Below are 16,772 nucleotides of genomic sequence, written 5' to 3'. Positions count from 1 at the left end.
AGTGAAAGGAAGTATGGCTGCCTTTGCGTATGAAAGACTTACGCTTCTTTTTTGAAGCGTTCTTTGAATGTCTTGTATATGAGATCGAGAGGACCATATGCAGATGCCTACTGCGTACAGCGAATACTGTAGACCAGACGGGAGTTTTAGTGGCAAGGCTGCCGGGACACAGTTGAATAAAAACGTACTGAGAACACTGCCCTGCGGAACGCCCTGCGTGATGCTGTAATAATTACTCGCTCCTTCGATTGTGTCCATAAATATTTTTCTGTCTTTCAAGAAATTTGATACCCATTGCAGTGCTAGACCGCGTAGGCCAAGCTCTAACATGCCAGCAAGGATGTGTATGTGATTTACAGTCTCGAATGCTCTTTGAATGTCTAAAAATCCTGCTACTGTCACATTTCCGCAACTACGTTTATGTTCGACGCATGTGGCAAGGTCTAATACTGAATCCATTGCACACCGATTTTGTCGAAAACTGGTCATTTAATTGGAAAACACATTTGTGCGTTCACACCACTACTGCAGTCGGTGGTCTATCATCTTCTCCATTAGTTTGGAAAACAGCTTGTGAGACTGACGGGTCGGTAGGAGTCAAGACAAAGGGGAGTGTTTCCTGGTTTTAGTACTGGAATTACCCGGGCTAATTTCCATGAATCTGGAAGGGTCTCTCTTATCCAGATTTCATTAAATATCTCCAACAGAGCCATTCTTCCTACTCGACCTAGGTTCTTTAACATCATATACGTGACACCTACTGGGCCTGTGGTTGTCTTTGTACGGCATGACAAAGAGCACATTTCAATTCATTTAGACTAAATTCACAGTCAAGTTGAGGATGTTGTGACATAAAGCACGCATGAACTTTCTGTCCTGCTAGTGTTGTCGAACTTGTAAATTGTAGGCAAGTAAACGGAATTAGGCCACGAAGTGGCCTAAATAAAATATGTGCCCAATCAAGCTGTGTGATGAGGTATGGTAACAATTTCTTCGATGGCCAACTAAATATAAGAAAACAACTTACCGAATCGAAACATTGTTTTTATCACAAATACTTCATCTTGATAGATAGAGAAGTCATAAGGGAAGGGTAGGGTGGTTAACCAGGCTGAGCCTCATTTATTCGCACACAGAAGTTATTGCTGCCAGACACCGAGAACGATTATTCGTAAATCAGGGTTGCAGGTGAGGAAGTTCTCACGTTCTTCCGTGGTGTTACTGTAATATGTAGAGGTATCGAGAGAGCGCTAAAGGTTTTCACGGTGCATTTTTCGTTCCACCATTTGCCAAGACCATCGTGACAAAGACTGCGGACTCCCACTGTACAGGATGAGTGGTGTCCTTACAGCCACAATTGTGCTTCACTGCCTTCAGTGCTACTGATTTAAACACTACGGTATTGACTTTGTCAAGACACTTGTGGTTGAAGCCTTTCTGCAGTGACAAAGTACATGAGTACATTATTTGGCTTCGCAGTAACAATTCAGGTTGTATAATTTCGACAGTATCTAGTGTTACAACCGAACTTCGAGTACGAAGCATCGCAAAGTGGAAATAAATGTTTCTTGGAGGTGCTTCGTGCAGGTTTCGCAATTTTTGCCCATAGATGGACACAGTTATGATCTTCACTTAACACCGTGCTTAGTAACTATATAAGTACATGCTTAACGTAAAGATATTTAAAGCAAGCTATCATTGCAGATAGGCATTAGCGGCGCTAATGCGCTAATTTGCGCTGCCCAAATAGCAATGTGCTTCTCAGCCGTAGCAGAAAACGTTCTGACAGGGCACTGAATTTCACAATTCTGCAACTAATGTTATGGCTTTACACTTGGCGATGCCTTATTCCTAGACGCTGAAAGTGGGCACTTTGTTACTAAATGGAGTCAAAATACATTTAGTGCTGTTTGTCCTAAAACATGCAAGGTGTAGAGCATGACCAAAGTTGGAACAAAAACGCGTTTAGAGATCTGTAGAGACCCTTTATTCACGATCAGTCAGTCACTTCTATGTTTTAGCAATAATATTTCTACTTGCCCTGAAGGTATTCCTCCGAATTCTCGCCTACTTCAGCAGAACTAGTACATTTATTGAGTATGGCTGATCACTATGAACTTTATGGCCGGATAAAGGAGTGTACTAAACCCCCTTTAGGAGCATGTCATCTCGGTGATAGTACGTTGAGCTTGTTTTTTGCTAGCTGATTTTAAACTATAGGATTAGCAGCAATGCCCAGGTCATGACTCTTTGTCCTCGAAGAGATGCCTGCCGCTCCCTGTGTGCACTTGCCTCCCAACGAGTTTTGCTTTTTGGCACCGGCAGCACGTCGTCTCACTACGCGGCCGCCATTCTGCGTATGTGTCCCTTTGCGTGCAAACTCTGCAGGTTTGCAAGGGTTTGTGTTCTCGTAGTACTGTGCTTGCGACCGCCATCTCTCGGTCACTAACCCGGAGAAATGAAGAATAACTGTCCTGGCATCCGGTTTCATAGCCCGTTTCGGAAACGCTGCTGTCATCGACGCTACTTCGGCGGCTCCGGCGTCTTACGTTACGACAGCGACACTAGGGACGAGTAACAGGATGGTGCAAAGGGCGAGAAAGAAGTACAGCACCGTTTTTCTGCGGGAACCAGGCGCATATTTACGACGCTATGAGCATGTATGCTTGTCATCTGAGACCTAAGGAAAAGTGAAACCTTGCGAGGCATTGTCGGCAAGACGCTTTGAGGATATGTAATAAAGTCACTATCAGAGCACTATAGTAGTGTGCTCTACCAAATGTACGACACCACTAATGGGTACTAAGCATTAAGAACACCAATAAGAAGCGTTGTGAAAGTCCCTCAGAAAAAAAAACTTAACTTTGGCTACCCTAAGACTACCAGTACTGGTTCTTTGAGAAAACATATTGTTCTTAGTTCAGGCTTTGCTTATGTTGCACATGTATTAGCTTGCTAACTGTATGCTGCTATTAGTTACTGCCGCAGAAAGCTTGAAATCGGGTTCTTACTGAGAATGAATGATTTAATCTTAAGGCCCACTTACTCTGAACAAAAATGCTTAGCGAAAAGCAACCGCTAAAAACCTGTCCTCCATACTTTGGTGACAATATAGGAACACGAAATGCTGGAATACAGGATTTGTTACTACGGCGCTGTAACGTAACACTATTCTAGATTGGTTTTATTGCACTGCTGTAATGAGCCCTGCAGGATTGCCAAAACATTTTTTCGAGCCACTGCCACTTTGCTTGTCCGTCACGCGATGCCATGAAAACAGCGACAACTCATTGGATATGACATCATTCAGTCTCAGTTTCAGTTTATTATTCTTTAAATAAAATGAATGGGTAAGAGACAATATACAGAGAATAAACAGACATTCATTCAAATAACTTTACTAAGTGCCCGGCGATTTGGTGGGGTGGGCCTGGACCTCGCCTAGGTTTCGGGCAAAGGTTGTAGGCCCTTCGCGGCTTCCTCGGCTTGCTGGACGACCCAGAGTCGGTGCTGCATGTCGGAGCTGAGCAGCGCAGACTCCCAGCGCGCGCAGAGGCTTTCGCTCTTTGAGGCTGCATCACCATTATTACGTATTACAGCCGTACATTCCCGTAGGATATGCTCCAGGGTGACTGTAGAGTCGCAATGTCTGCACCTGTCAGCCGTGTATAAATCTGGGTGTATTAGGTGCATGATAACTGGACTCGGACAGGATCTGGTCTGCAACTGCCGCCATTCGACAGACTGACCTTTGCTTAATTTTGGGTGAGGCGGCGGGTATGTGTGCCTCTGCTATCTATGGTATTGTGTAATTTGGGGAAATCTGGTCATTCAATCTTCCCACTCCCGCTTGTCGGTAGTCGGTGAGGCGGAGCTAACGGAGGCTCGGTCCGTAAGCTCTCGAGCCATGCGGTGCGCCGTCTGATTGCTACCGTCTGGTAGTGTGTGAGCGGGTGTCCAGATGAGATGGACGCTTTTGTTGAGGTTATTAGCTAATTTTAGGAGCCGTAGTGCCTCTGGGGAGATTCCACCTTTGGCGAAATTTCGTATCGCCGTCTGGGAATCACTGATGATTATGCCCGCTTGTACTTATGCTACGGCTAATGTGATAGCCATTCCCTCTGCGGTTTCTACGTTTAGCGTGTTGACTGTAGCGCTCTTCGTGCATTTTCCCCCGTAATTAATCACCACTGCTGTGTAGGTGCGCTTGTGTCTGTATCTAGCTGCGTCTACAAATGCGGTATCCTTGCAGTTACCGAATTTCTTCTGTATATTGTGTGCTCTGCTTTCCCGTTTGTTCTGATGGTGGGTGGGATTCATGTTCTTGGGTATTGAAGGGACGGTTATCATGTCTCTGATGTGTCTGGGCATGTCTACTTTCACGCCATGTTCGGTATGATACCCTATACCTAGGCGATCCAATATTTGCCTACTTGTTTTAGTTTTGGATATTTGTTAATTTTTTTTAATTTTTATTGTGATATGCGTTGTGCCTCGGTTAGCTCATTCAGTATATTGGGGAGACCTAGCTGCAGTAGTCTATAATTGCTGGTGGTGACGGAGAGTCCGATTGTTTGATTGTAGATTGTTCTTATTAAGCAGTCTAAATTGTATTTTTCGGACGAGTACCATCATACGTATGGTGTCACGTATACTATTCTGCCTACTACGAACGCTTGGACTAGTCTAAGCATATTGCCTTCTTTCATTCCACTATGTTTGTTGGCTATTCGTTTAAGTAGGCGCATGATTTGAGATGTTCTATCGTCTAATTTGCGTATGGTACGCAATTGTAGCCGTAGCCGTTACTTTCAGTGATAAGGCCCAATACTCTGTTCTTGTCAACCTTTACTATGGGCGTACCACCTGCCTTAGTTGGGTGAATCTTTAGCTTGTTTCATTCCTCGTAGTTGCGTTGTTTTTGGCCACGTCGCGATGGTACATAAATGAGGAGCTCAGATTTCTCTTCCGAACACGCCAGTCTGTTCCTGCCAGGTATTGTTCAACTGTTTCGATTGCATTTTGTAATGTGCTTTCAACCTCTCCATCGTTGGCATCGCTAACCCAGAGGGTGATATCATCAGCGTAGATGGTATGATTGAGGCCATAAATTTCCTGTAGCTTTGCTGGTAATCCGATAAGAGCTAGATTAAACAGCATCGCTGATATTACTGAACCTTGGGGCGTACCTGCGCTTCCGATCTGTAGTTCTTTAGAGTTAAGTTCTCCTATCTTAATGTGTGCTTTTCTCTTAGTAAGGGAGTCTTGTATATAACTGTATACTTGCTGGCCTAGGCTTAGCTCAGGTCTTCTTTTTAATATTGTTTTGTAGGTAACACTGTCAAAAGCATTCTTTAGGTCCAATCCTAGCATAGCTTTGGTGTTCCGATTTGTGTTATCTATAATTTTATGCTTAACTTGGAGCATTGCATCTTGTGTAGGTAAATTTCTGCGGAAGCCCAACATTGAAACAATGAAAGAAAACTAATTATTTACTATTAATTTTTCACCATTAGCCGTTCGTTATCGGTCAAAACAGTTCGTGCAGCGCACACTTCGCCTTTCTACCACGCGACATCACAAAGCGCCAAAAGCTGATCACCTCAAGGTAACGTGTAGGCATTAGAGATGCGTTAATATGCCTGACAGGCCGCCATTGGAATATGAACCTGGCAACGGTAAAAGCTAGAACGTTATCTAGTGAGGCGAGTCTAGCAGTGCTATTGGAGGAATTGGAGGGCAGTAAATGGGATATAATAGGGCTCAGTGAAGTTAGGAGGGCAAATGAAGCATATACAGTGCGAAAAAGCGGGCACGTCCTGTGCTACCGGGGCTTAGCGAAGAGACGAGAACTAGGAGTCGGATTCCTGATTAATAAGTATATAGCCGGTAACATACAGGAATTCTATAGCATTAACGAGAGGGTGGCAGGTCTTGTTGTGAAACTTAATAAGAGGTACAAATTCGAGGTCGTGCACGTCTACGCCCCTACATCCAGTCATGATGACCAGGAAGTCGAAAGCTTCTATGAAGACGTGGAATCGGCGATGGGTAAAGTCAAAACAAAATACACTATACTGATGGGCAACTTCAATGCCAAGGTAGGCAAGAAGCAGGCTGGAGACAAGTCAGGGGGGGAATATGGCATATGCACTAGGAATAGCAGGGGAGAGTTATTGGTAGACCTTGCAGAACAGAATAATATACGGATAATGAATACCTTCTCCCGCAAACGGGATAGCCGAAAGTGGACGTGGAGGAGCCCGAATGAGGAGACTAAAAATGAAATAGACTTTATACTCTGCGTTAACCCTGGCATAATACAAGATGAGGACGTCCTCGGGAAGGTGCGCTGCAGAGACCATAGGATGGTAAGAGCTGGAATTAGCATAGACTTTAGGAGGGAACGGAAGAAACTGGCACATAAGAAGCCAATTAATCAGTTAGCAGTATGAGGGAAAATAGACGAATTCCAGATCAAGCTACAGAACAGGTATACGGCTTTAACTCAGGAAGAGGACATTAGTGTTGAAACAATAAACGACAATCTTATGGGCATCATTAAGGAGTGTGCAATAGAAATCGGTGGTAACTCCGTTAGACAGGATACCAGTAAGCTATCGCAGGAGACAAAAGATCTGATCAAGAAATGCCAATGTATGAAAGCCTATAACCCTACAGCTAGAAGAGAACTGGCAGAACTTTCGAAGTTAATCAACAAGCGTAAGACAGCTGACATAAGGAAGTATAATATGATAGTATTGAACATGCTCTCAGGAACGGAGGAAGCCTAAAAGCAGTAAAGAAGAAACTAGGAATTGGCAACAATCAGATCTCTGCAGATCATGAGCAGAGATCATGAACAGCAGGTTGCCATTATCCCTCAAGAGAAAATTGTATAACAGCTGTATCTTACCAGTACTCACGTACGGGGCAGAAACCTGGAGGCTTACCGAAAGGGTTCTGTTTAAATTGAGGACGACGAAACGAGCTATGGAAAGAATAATGATGGGTGTAACGTTAAGGGATAAGAAAAGAGCAGATTGGGTGAGGGAACAGACGCGGGCTAATGACATCTTAGTTGAAATCAAGACAAAGAAATGGGGGGGGGGGGGCATTGGCAGGACATGTAATGAGGAGGGAAGACAACCGATGGTCCTTAAGGGTTACGGACTGGATTCCAAGGGAAGCGAAGCGCAGCAGGGGGCGGCAGAAAGTTAGTAGGTGGGCGGAGGAGATTAAGAAGTTTGCAGGGACGGCATGGCCACAATTAGTACATGACCAAGGTAGTTGGAGAAGTATGGGAGAGGCTTTTGCCCTGCTGTGGGCGTAGCCAGGCTGATGATGATGATGATCATGATAATGAATATGCCGAACAAACCTCATTTTCTTTCATAATAGCCGGAGATTACCCGTTTCCGGAAGGAATAGAAGATGGCTGCCCACCGTTTGCTCTGGCATGGACTACTCGGAGCTGCTGGGGAGAATGTATGTATCTGCGTATAAAAAATGTTGTCTAGATGTAGTACGTTGTTGAGCACTTTCGCAACGTATACGACATCTCTTTGCCAACTCTTCGCTGAACATCCGTTATAGAGTCATTATTAACCTTCCGTTGCACGCCGCCAAAATTTTCGACCAATCACCGCAAGCTGAGCAAGGCCAAGCGGGCCTATCGCACACACCGGCACCACGCTCCTGATTCGGCTATCTACTTCCACTGTGCTAGCTCGGCCCCAGCGAAAGCTTTTCCCCTTTCTGCATGCTCCCCGCCTTTTGTCAGGCAATTAGATAAGAAATGCCTGTCAAGATAAGCAATACTATTCGCTTAGAATTTGCATACTGCTTGCACCGGGCGTGACGTCTGCCGAAAACCTGGCTATTTGCTTAATATAGTTCGTGGAATTCCAAAGCAAGGAAAACTGACCGATTTCTGTCCCATTCTTCCCAACATCAAAGTAAAGAAGGCGATGTTTTATTTGTGGTTATTCTTGAAATAGGTACACCTAGTCCTTTCGTACATGAAAGGTGCTCGGAACGTTGCAAGAGCTCACAACCCTGTAGCCTCTAGGGAATGTTCTGAGCATCATGCGAAGTGGCATCGCACACTGCTAAACTACGAGAAGCTTCAGCGAAAACAAAAGCATCGCGCACCATTTTGCCGGTAGAAAAACCACCGGACACGTGTGCACCCCTCCCCACGCACGCACACTCACTCTCTCTCTTTAACACACACATAGAGTGAGAGAGAGGGGCACGCGTGCGTGCGACTCTTGCGTGCTTGCACAACCAGAGACCTCTATCTTTCTATATTACTGAAATTTCAAACAGCAATTCACAAGTTGATCTTCTCGCAGTGGAGTCAATCGAAATTTAATTACCACCCAAGCTGGTGAACTGCCCTGCATGGATTGTCATTCGCACCCGTCGCTAAGTCCATGCACTGTGTCGCCCCAATGATCACAGCGATTAAGCGTCGATAAAGCGTTGTCGCTTTGTTCGCCGCCCCGTCGCGCGCAGGCAAGTGAATGTGATGGCCTCCACTTTTGGCCGGCCAGCAGCGAATATTGCATGAAGTCTGCTGTAGACATGTGTGCGACGAGCCGCGACTGAGTTTCTCATCTCGTACTTCATGATTAAAAGCAAATGCTTTTCCTCGCACTAGCGTCGTGTGTGAAAGCGATTGTGACACTCTTTTTCTTAGGCATATATTGTCTACTTTGCAAGCTGTCCACGTCTCCTAATTAATGTGCAGCACCGGCACAGAATACAGACTGCGCTGACGAGCAAATTCTGGCATGCCTCGTTAACTCTTGTCAAGTAATTGTCGTTCTGACAGGCAGCGGAATTTAATAAACACGATAAATTTGACCTTAGGTAAACGACTGCTCCCTCCATCGTGGGCTCAGACACAGACTCACAAAATGTGTCCACGCACTACAAGCACAAGTATGTGCGAAGACGCAGAAATAACAGTGGGCGTGTAAAATTGAACGAAAGCACAGTCACATATCTCCCCCTCCCCTCACCACCCACACCCACACTATTCAGCATGCCAAGAGCACAAGATGGCAACTGTGCACCGATGAAAGATGCGATTGTCGTTTAAAGATGCGATTAAAGATGAATTGTCGTTTTGCGTAAGCAGTCCTAGGTTTGGAAAATATTGCCTGAAATGTACTGCGCTTGTTTATTTTTTCAGACACTGTTTTTCGTTGAGTTTTTAACTTCATGTGTAAGCCTAAATAACATACTTGCAAAAATAAATGTCTCATAATTTCTGCGAATCGATTTTCTCTCTTGTGTCTTCTTTGCTCTTAAGCTTCAGGATTTCTTCTCAGGAAAATAATTTTTAAGTGTATCAGAGATAACAAACATGAAGTGATCCGTAAAATCATCATTTTATAATCGCAGCTTGTATAAATATATTTGAGTAGTTGCGACCACCATACTTTATTATTCAACTTCTAGATGTCTCAACGTAACCCGGTTCTTCTTTACCAACTGTATTGGAACGTACGCTCTAATAATACAGACATTTCGCTGATCAGTTTCACTATTACGGGTATAACCTATTGGTCACATATCTTCCTTTTTTTCTGTTTAGTTCAGAGCAGCGACGTACTCATAACGTGAGCATTACCAGTGATGAAAAGAAGGGCGGGTGACATGGCTGTTGCCATAGGCGTACCTTAACCGCAATCTCTTCCATGCTGACAGTCAGTTGATTTTCCACGCCAGCGAGATTCCGACTCGAAGATACATAGCTCCGGGCGAAAGTCATGCATGCGAGTTACGGCGCGCTCACATACATACAACGCCGCCTGCTTGGCTGGAAAAAATAAAAAGAAAGCGCAAAGAAACTAAAAAGGAAAAGAAATCACAAACTCGATGTTGTTGGCAGGGAGGTCGGCATCATTTGCCGTCGCCTGCGGGCTTCCGAATTTGCCGTCTCCCTTTCCCTCCTAGTTCGCTCACACGCACGCAAGCTTCGGTGTGAGTTCCTGTGAGCATTTTTCTTATCCGTGCGCATAATAGTGTTCACAGCAAGGAACAGTATGTAGGTGGCACGGGGTTAAACTGATAATATTCGTGGTTGGCTGTGCTAGATTCACGTTGAAAGAGTGGGGCAATTGTAGGCAGAGAAACGTGACCACAGCCTAGCCCAGTTACCACTGTCTTAACCTCACCGATTGACAACAGATGTTAGGGCGATGTTCGGGCGACGAACTAATGTTCTGGCGACACGGAAATAGCACTAACAGCCTTCACATCTGCATCGAGCTTTCTTTAACGTCGCCTCCCTTTCTAACGATAACTTGTCGTGCCAGCGTACACTGTGACCTTCCTATCTTTGTTCTAATGACGCCACATAGAGACGTGGGGCTGTGTGTGAAGCCGTGAGCCTTTTATGCAAACACTTCCCAGAATATCTCATTTGACGATACTTGGATCGATTTGTCAGCAAATACATGCGCCGAAAGATTTGTTAAGAGAAGATTAAAAAAAGAGCCCAAATATATTGTTGTTGGAGATACAATCACAAAATAATGAGAGACGGTGTGGTCGTGGTATTAGGATTCCACCACTTGTAGTTTGAAACTTGGGCCATGACTTAAATTTTCATCCAGCAAACTTCCTAGCTTCCTAAGTTAGTACTCATATAATGCTTACTTTTTTCAGACGTATACAGTGTAGAAACCGTCTAACGTTTATTTTTCAATTACGTCCCTTTAATGTTTCAGACTGATGAGCTGGTGATCAATTTTGAACTGAGTAAGATACCGCGGATGTTTGATTGATTCTCCAAAAGCTTCCATAGATGTACACTGCACGTAAAATGGCAAACCTTGGGAGACTGGGCAAAAGTGTTCTGCCAACATTACTCTGTTTGCCAAGTAATTACCGTGAAGCCGTACGTAAAAGGAAACATGCTCACTTTAACGCGGCACATATGTTCCTTCTATGCCTGAGCGCAGGAAAATGCGAGCCGATGTCTCTGTTCGCACTGTCCTCCTTTCGAACAATACTACAGTTGCGTTAAATTACGTTCTTTAGGAATTATTGGGCTAAAGAAGAACAATTTAAAACTGCGTACAAATGGAGACAAACGTGTTTCGTAGGTTGGCAAAACTATTATTTCTGTGACACGGCAATAGCACTCACAACTTTCACGATGCTTTTCGCGTTTCATGTGCAACATAACGTGTCAGGATAGAATTATGAGGTTTAGCGCTATATTTAATGCGAAGAATATCTAGACAGTGAGTGAGTGAGTGAGTGTCAACTTTATTATTAGAAGGGGTAAGGGATAAGGGAGGCTAAGCTACGTAGGCTTCCAGGTTGTGACAAAAAATTGGAGGACGCTTAAGCTTCGCCGTCAAGAGTGGTGTAAGACAATGGGCTACGACGCAGCTATCACTTACGAGGCGCCCCGCATCGGACACGGTGAGCGTCGAGCAACGCAGCGTTCGGCGCGGCAACGAAACGTGCGCCAGAGCAAGCGGAACGAATCAAAGAACTCGGTGTCTTGGAGGGGGAAACGATGCACGCCAGCCAAACGTCGTGATCGGCACGGGCAGAGAGATAGGCAGACAGTGATCTAAAGAAAGGAAGGACGCTTGATTCTGCAACCCGCGTGGGAGCAAGGCGAAACGTCGTCCGGGGAGAGGGAGTCCGGGCGGCGACGCGCCTCGCACCGGTCCCTGCACAACCCCTATGCACGCGTGGTGCGCCACCTGTCGGGGCAGCGCCGTACATTGAGAGGAGGGGGTCTTCTGTGCTTGCCGCAAGATGGCTCGGCGTCTGCGGAAAGCGCAGAAGAAATGTAGCGGAAACGCACTTCGCTACTCGTGTAAGTGCGACTTCTGTAAGTTACATGTTCATAATTACCTATATACACCGCAGTATAACTTTCTACGGCTAGTTTCTAAGGCAACACCGCATTCACAGAGGCGCTTTTGTACCGCGTTGAAGCATCGAATTCGTGGCTGACACTTCCTCTTCAGCCACCGAGGTGAGCGGACGCGGAATGTCGGGCTCTTCACGAGCGGCTTCAGCGACCCTTTTGGGCCGTGGTATCAGGTCAACTGAAAAACCAGGTCAGGACTACCAAATGATTTTGCCAACGCTGCCAACAGGTGCGCCCGTTCTTCATACGGTTTTTCTACATGGTGACGTTAAGGCGAGGCCTTACAGAGTGGAACATTTTCGAGACGCTCTTACACGGCTGTCTCTCATGTCGGAAGTGGTTGCACTGGGTGCATATCAAGTGAACCATCTGTGGGCGGTGACTTTCAAGGACGAAGAAGGGAAAAAGAGGATTATCGCTGCAGACGCGTTTGATGTCAAAGACCACCGCTGTGTGGTCGTCGACCCGTGTGACAGAGGCGTCCGTATCAAGCTCTACTGGCTCCTTCACGGTGTACCTGACGACGACGTTCGCACTGCCTTGTCGCCTTTCGGAAAGGTGACTGAGATCACCAGGGACAGGTGGCGGGTACAAGGATGCGTTGACAAAGGGTCAACCACCCGTACTGTCACTATCAAGCTGAAGGTAGGCGTCACCGCTGAAGACTTGCCCCACCAGCTGCGAGTGGCGGAAGATGTTGCGCTCGTGCACGTCCCTGGCAGAGCTCCCCTCTGCCTCCGATGCCGCGGCATCGGGCACATCCGACGCGAGTGCCGTGTACCACGCTGTGGGCTTTGTCGTCGTTTCGGCCACGACGAGACCCAGTGCGTCCGAACCTATGCCACAGTGACAGGCCCGGCATTGAAGGAAGATGTCACAGATCACTTGATGGACGTGGTCGACGCAGTGGAAGCCGCAGGCGAAGGGAAAGAGACCCAGCCCTCGGTGTTAACGCCCCTGAAGAAGGCAATGACTGTTAATGAAGAAAAGTCATCGGACGGCTGGAAAGACCCATGGGATGATACGGTGGAACCAACTAACTCAATAGAGGTCGAGGTAAAAGAGGCCAAAGAAACGTGCACATAAGCAGAAGTGACGACCGGTGAACAGCACGAAACTGACGACACCGTGATGCCAACGTCAAGTAGTGCACCTGCTAAGAGGCTTCACGAAGAGGCGGATGAGCTAGAGGAAAAGGATCAAGAGACTGGGAATGACGAGCCTCCTCCGAAAGCTACCCCGGAACGCCGACCGGCGTTCAAGCCCAAGCCCGGGGTTCCTGCCAAACGCCGTTCTACAACCCAGACGCCTCCGCGTAAGCGGAGGCGTTCCTGGCTTAGGAAAAAGTGTTGTTGGGGTGTGGGGACTGGGGTTTGTGGGCAGGATGTGCGTCTGCCGTCGTCATTGGGCTTTGATGTCTAGAAAACTATGGTCCGCCTCCCTAGACCGTCGAGTCATCGTAGCAGATGTGAGACGGACGATGTGCGGTAATTGGTTTGGATTCTCCTCCCGTTAAATGGCAGCTAGTTTTTCGACTGGTCTTTGTGTCGCGACGTTGAACGTGCGTGGACTTAGCGGGCGTAGAAGGCAATGCCAAGTTAACCGTATTCTTATTGAAAATAATATTGACTTATTGGCCATTCAAGAAACAAAAATTGCAACTGATGAATGCACGGAGCAAATGGTTAACGTTTTCCGTCCTAGATATACCGTAAGTGTATGTCATGTGGCGGGTAGGTTTGGGGGCTGCCTTATTCTTTTGCGTAGCAGTATTGCTGTAGTTGAAGCCGTCACATCATCCGAGGATGGCAGAATGGTCCTCTGCGATTTTACTTTTTCAGAGATGCCTTGGAGGGCTATATGTGTTTTGCTCCGAACGTAGCACGGGAGCGGGAAGTCTTTTTTGGTGATATTCAGCAGTACTTGAATTGTGAAAGACATGTCATATTACTGGGTGATTTTAATTGTGCTTGCTTTCCAGAAGATAAATCTAAGTTGACTAGTGTTTGTGATAAAAGTGCGTTGCTTTTAAGTTCTATTGCAAGGCAACAAGAGCTTGAAGACATTGGTTACGTGTTGTCAAGTGAAAACCATACCATGTATACGCACTATCAAGGTCAGTGTCATGGCAGGCTAGACAGAATTTATGCTCCGTTAACTTTTGTACCATTATTTTCAAGTTATCAAGTGTTACATGTTAGTTTTAGCGATCATTGCCTCGTTATGTCAACCATAGGAAAGAAACAAAAACCATCTAAATTCAGCTGGGACTTATGAAAGCTAAATGATAAGCTTTTGCAAGACGACGTTTTTCAAAAGGCAGTTCAAGAAAAGCTCGGAAATTTGCTCAGCATAACTACGTCAGCGTTCTTCATTGCAGAATGGGAACTCTTCAAAAGAGACGTTAAATTCACCGCGATAGAAAGAGCATGCGTAGTCTGTCACAAAGAAAAAGAGCGTGAGAAGGAATTACACCTTAGGCTAAAATATATGCTCAGCGCAGAAAGCTCTTCGCCTGGCTTATTTTCGAAAGAAATTAAAGAAGTTAAGTCTGAACTTGAAGTCATCGATGAAGAAAAGTACAGGGGTGCGGTATTAAGGGCAAGGGCGGAGAGTTTATGGATGGGGGAGACGCCTACCAAGCGAGCAATAAGTGACGAGAAGAAACACGCGGCTTCCAAAGAAATAACAGAAATAAGTTATCAAGGGGAAGTCACTAGTGATGTTGGAATGATTGAACACGCATTTGAGTCTTATTATGAAAGTTTGATGGGGAAAAAGACATGTGATATCGAAAGGTTTAGAACTGACTTCTTGCCATTAATGCCAACATTATCAGCCGAGGTCTGTGAAACGCTCGACAGACCAATAAGCCTTTCAGAAGTTGAGGATGCGATTGACGAACTTACTACCGGCAAGTCGCCGAGGCCTGATGGTCTGGGAGGGGCTTTCTATAAGAGCTTTAAAAGTGGAATAGCTGTAGCACTACATCGCGTGATAAGGGAGATGTACGAGAATAAGGAAGCACCTCCTTCTTTTCGGACATCGCACGTTATTTTAATTCCTAAAGTAAAAGATCGTGCGCGATTTTTGGCGGTTGAAGCCTACAGACCAATAAGCTTGACAAATACGGACTATAAAGTTTACACGAAAGTACTGGTGCGACGATTGCAGACCGTTATAGAAGAACTTGTGGGCCCCCATCAGACATGCGGTATCAAAGGCAGATCGATCTTTTCGAATATACATACTGCAAGGACCATACTGGAATGCTGCGATGAGAGAGAGGACAGAGTCGCTATGATACAAATTGACCTTGAAAAGGCTTTTGACAGAGTCGTCCATGATGTCATATTCTTGATCTTAGAACATGTTAAAGCCGGTGCAGTCATAACAGATGGAGTAAGAATGGTATACAAAGATTGCACTGCGCAGTTAGTAATTAATAGAAAATTAGGCGCCAGTATAAAAGTGGAATCATCAGTAAAACAAGGATGCTGTTTGTCGCCTCTTTTATTTGCCTTATATTTAGAGCCTTTCTGTTTGAAAATAATTAAGAGCCAATCTATTCGTGGGTTCATCTACGCAGGAATTGAGACTAGAGTTCTGGCTTATGCAGATGACGTGGCAATTTTTTGCCGTGATACAGAAAGCGTGAATAACACTATGAAAGAGGTTGTTTCCTTTTGCGCCGCAACTGGAAGTGTTGTCAGCTGGACTAAGTGCCTAGGTTTATGGCACGGCAGCTGGCCACAGGTACCCGAGTTTTTTTGCAATATGAACTGGAGCGTTACCCCTGGAAAATATCTTGGAGTGCCATTACAACATTATCGTGACAGTGCCGCGCATTGGATCGAAGAAGTAAAAAGAGTTAAAGATCAGACAGAAAAGTGGGGCGGGCATAATTTTTCGATGTTTTCAAGAGCTAGTGTTTGCAATTTGTTTTCAGTTACAAAGGGGTATTATGTACTACAAGTGTTATGCATGGCAAGGATTTCGGTGCAGAAACTTCACAGAGTGTTTGCGGTATATATATGGGGATCCACTTGGGAGAGAACTAGCCGGTGTAACTTGTTTCAGTCGGTGAAGAATGGAGGACTAGGATTAACACATTTGTTTTTGAAACAGATTGTTAGTAGGTTCTTTTTCTTAAGGGACCAAAGTGATATATTTCTGCGTACTGTTATTCAGGTGAGATTGAGTTCTTCCTTGCCTGAGTGGGTTGTCTCATCAGCAAATGAACGTACTCGAACACCAATTGGCTTTCTGAGGGAAGTTGTTGTCCTTTTCTTTACTGAAAGCGCATTTTTCAAATGAATTTTTGACTTCAGTGACGCGTAAGAAACTTTATAGTGATCTGGTTGATGTTTTCTTGCCGCATCCTGTTTACCGCATGATGTATAACTTAGGACCTGAACGCAATGTGCTGAAACGCGTTAGAAAAATGCCGGTTCGATCTTCAGCGAAAACCTTCTTTCTTCAATTGCATTCGGGCACTCTCCTTGTGAAGCCATGGCTGCAAAGCAAGGGCTTCTTTGTTCCATGGTCTGTAAACTGCGTTATATGTAAGAAACCTGAAACTATTGAGCACATCTTTTTGGATTGTCATGACTCAGTTTTCTTGTGGGATGTTCTAAAACAAACTCTGAAGAAAGAACTGCCGTTAAGTCCTTTCGGTATTCGGTTCTTACCGTGTGCAGACACAGGGGGAGTGCCGGCTGACTTGGTAATGCTTTTGTGTATGAGCAGCGTGTGGAAAACGCGCATGGATATCAGGAATGCCCGCGTAGATGAAAGGTCTGCGAGGGAACACCTAAGTGAAAGTCTTAGGTACACACATGATGCCCTCAAGCACATGATT

General features: G+C 45.5%; 1 protein-coding gene across 1 annotated transcript; it reads left to right on the top strand.

Annotated features, from left to right (window-relative positions):
* The first annotated feature begins 12,222 nt into the window (after positions 1-12,222).
* Positions 12,223-13,173, top strand: LOC142572041 (uncharacterized). Its single transcript, XM_075680842.1, has one exon. It carries the CDS (start codon positions 12,239-12,241, stop codon positions 12,995-12,997), a length of 759 nt encoding a protein of 252 aa, XP_075536957.1. The 5' UTR covers positions 12,223-12,238; the 3' UTR covers positions 12,998-13,173.
* The last annotated feature ends 3,599 nt before the right edge of the window (positions 13,174-16,772 follow it).

Source organism: Dermacentor variabilis, chromosome 2 (assembly GCF_050947875.1).
Source record: "Dermacentor variabilis isolate Ectoservices chromosome 2, ASM5094787v1, whole genome shotgun sequence".
NCBI classification, from domain to species: domain Eukaryota; kingdom Metazoa; phylum Arthropoda; class Arachnida; order Ixodida; family Ixodidae; genus Dermacentor; species Dermacentor variabilis.
This window is presented reverse-complemented; position numbering and strand designations above follow the sequence as displayed.

Coding starts and splice junctions, on each gene's coding strand:
- LOC142572041 (XM_075680842.1), top strand. CDS start 12,239: ATGTCGGAAGTGGTTGCACTGGGTGCATATCAAGTGAACCATCTGTGG.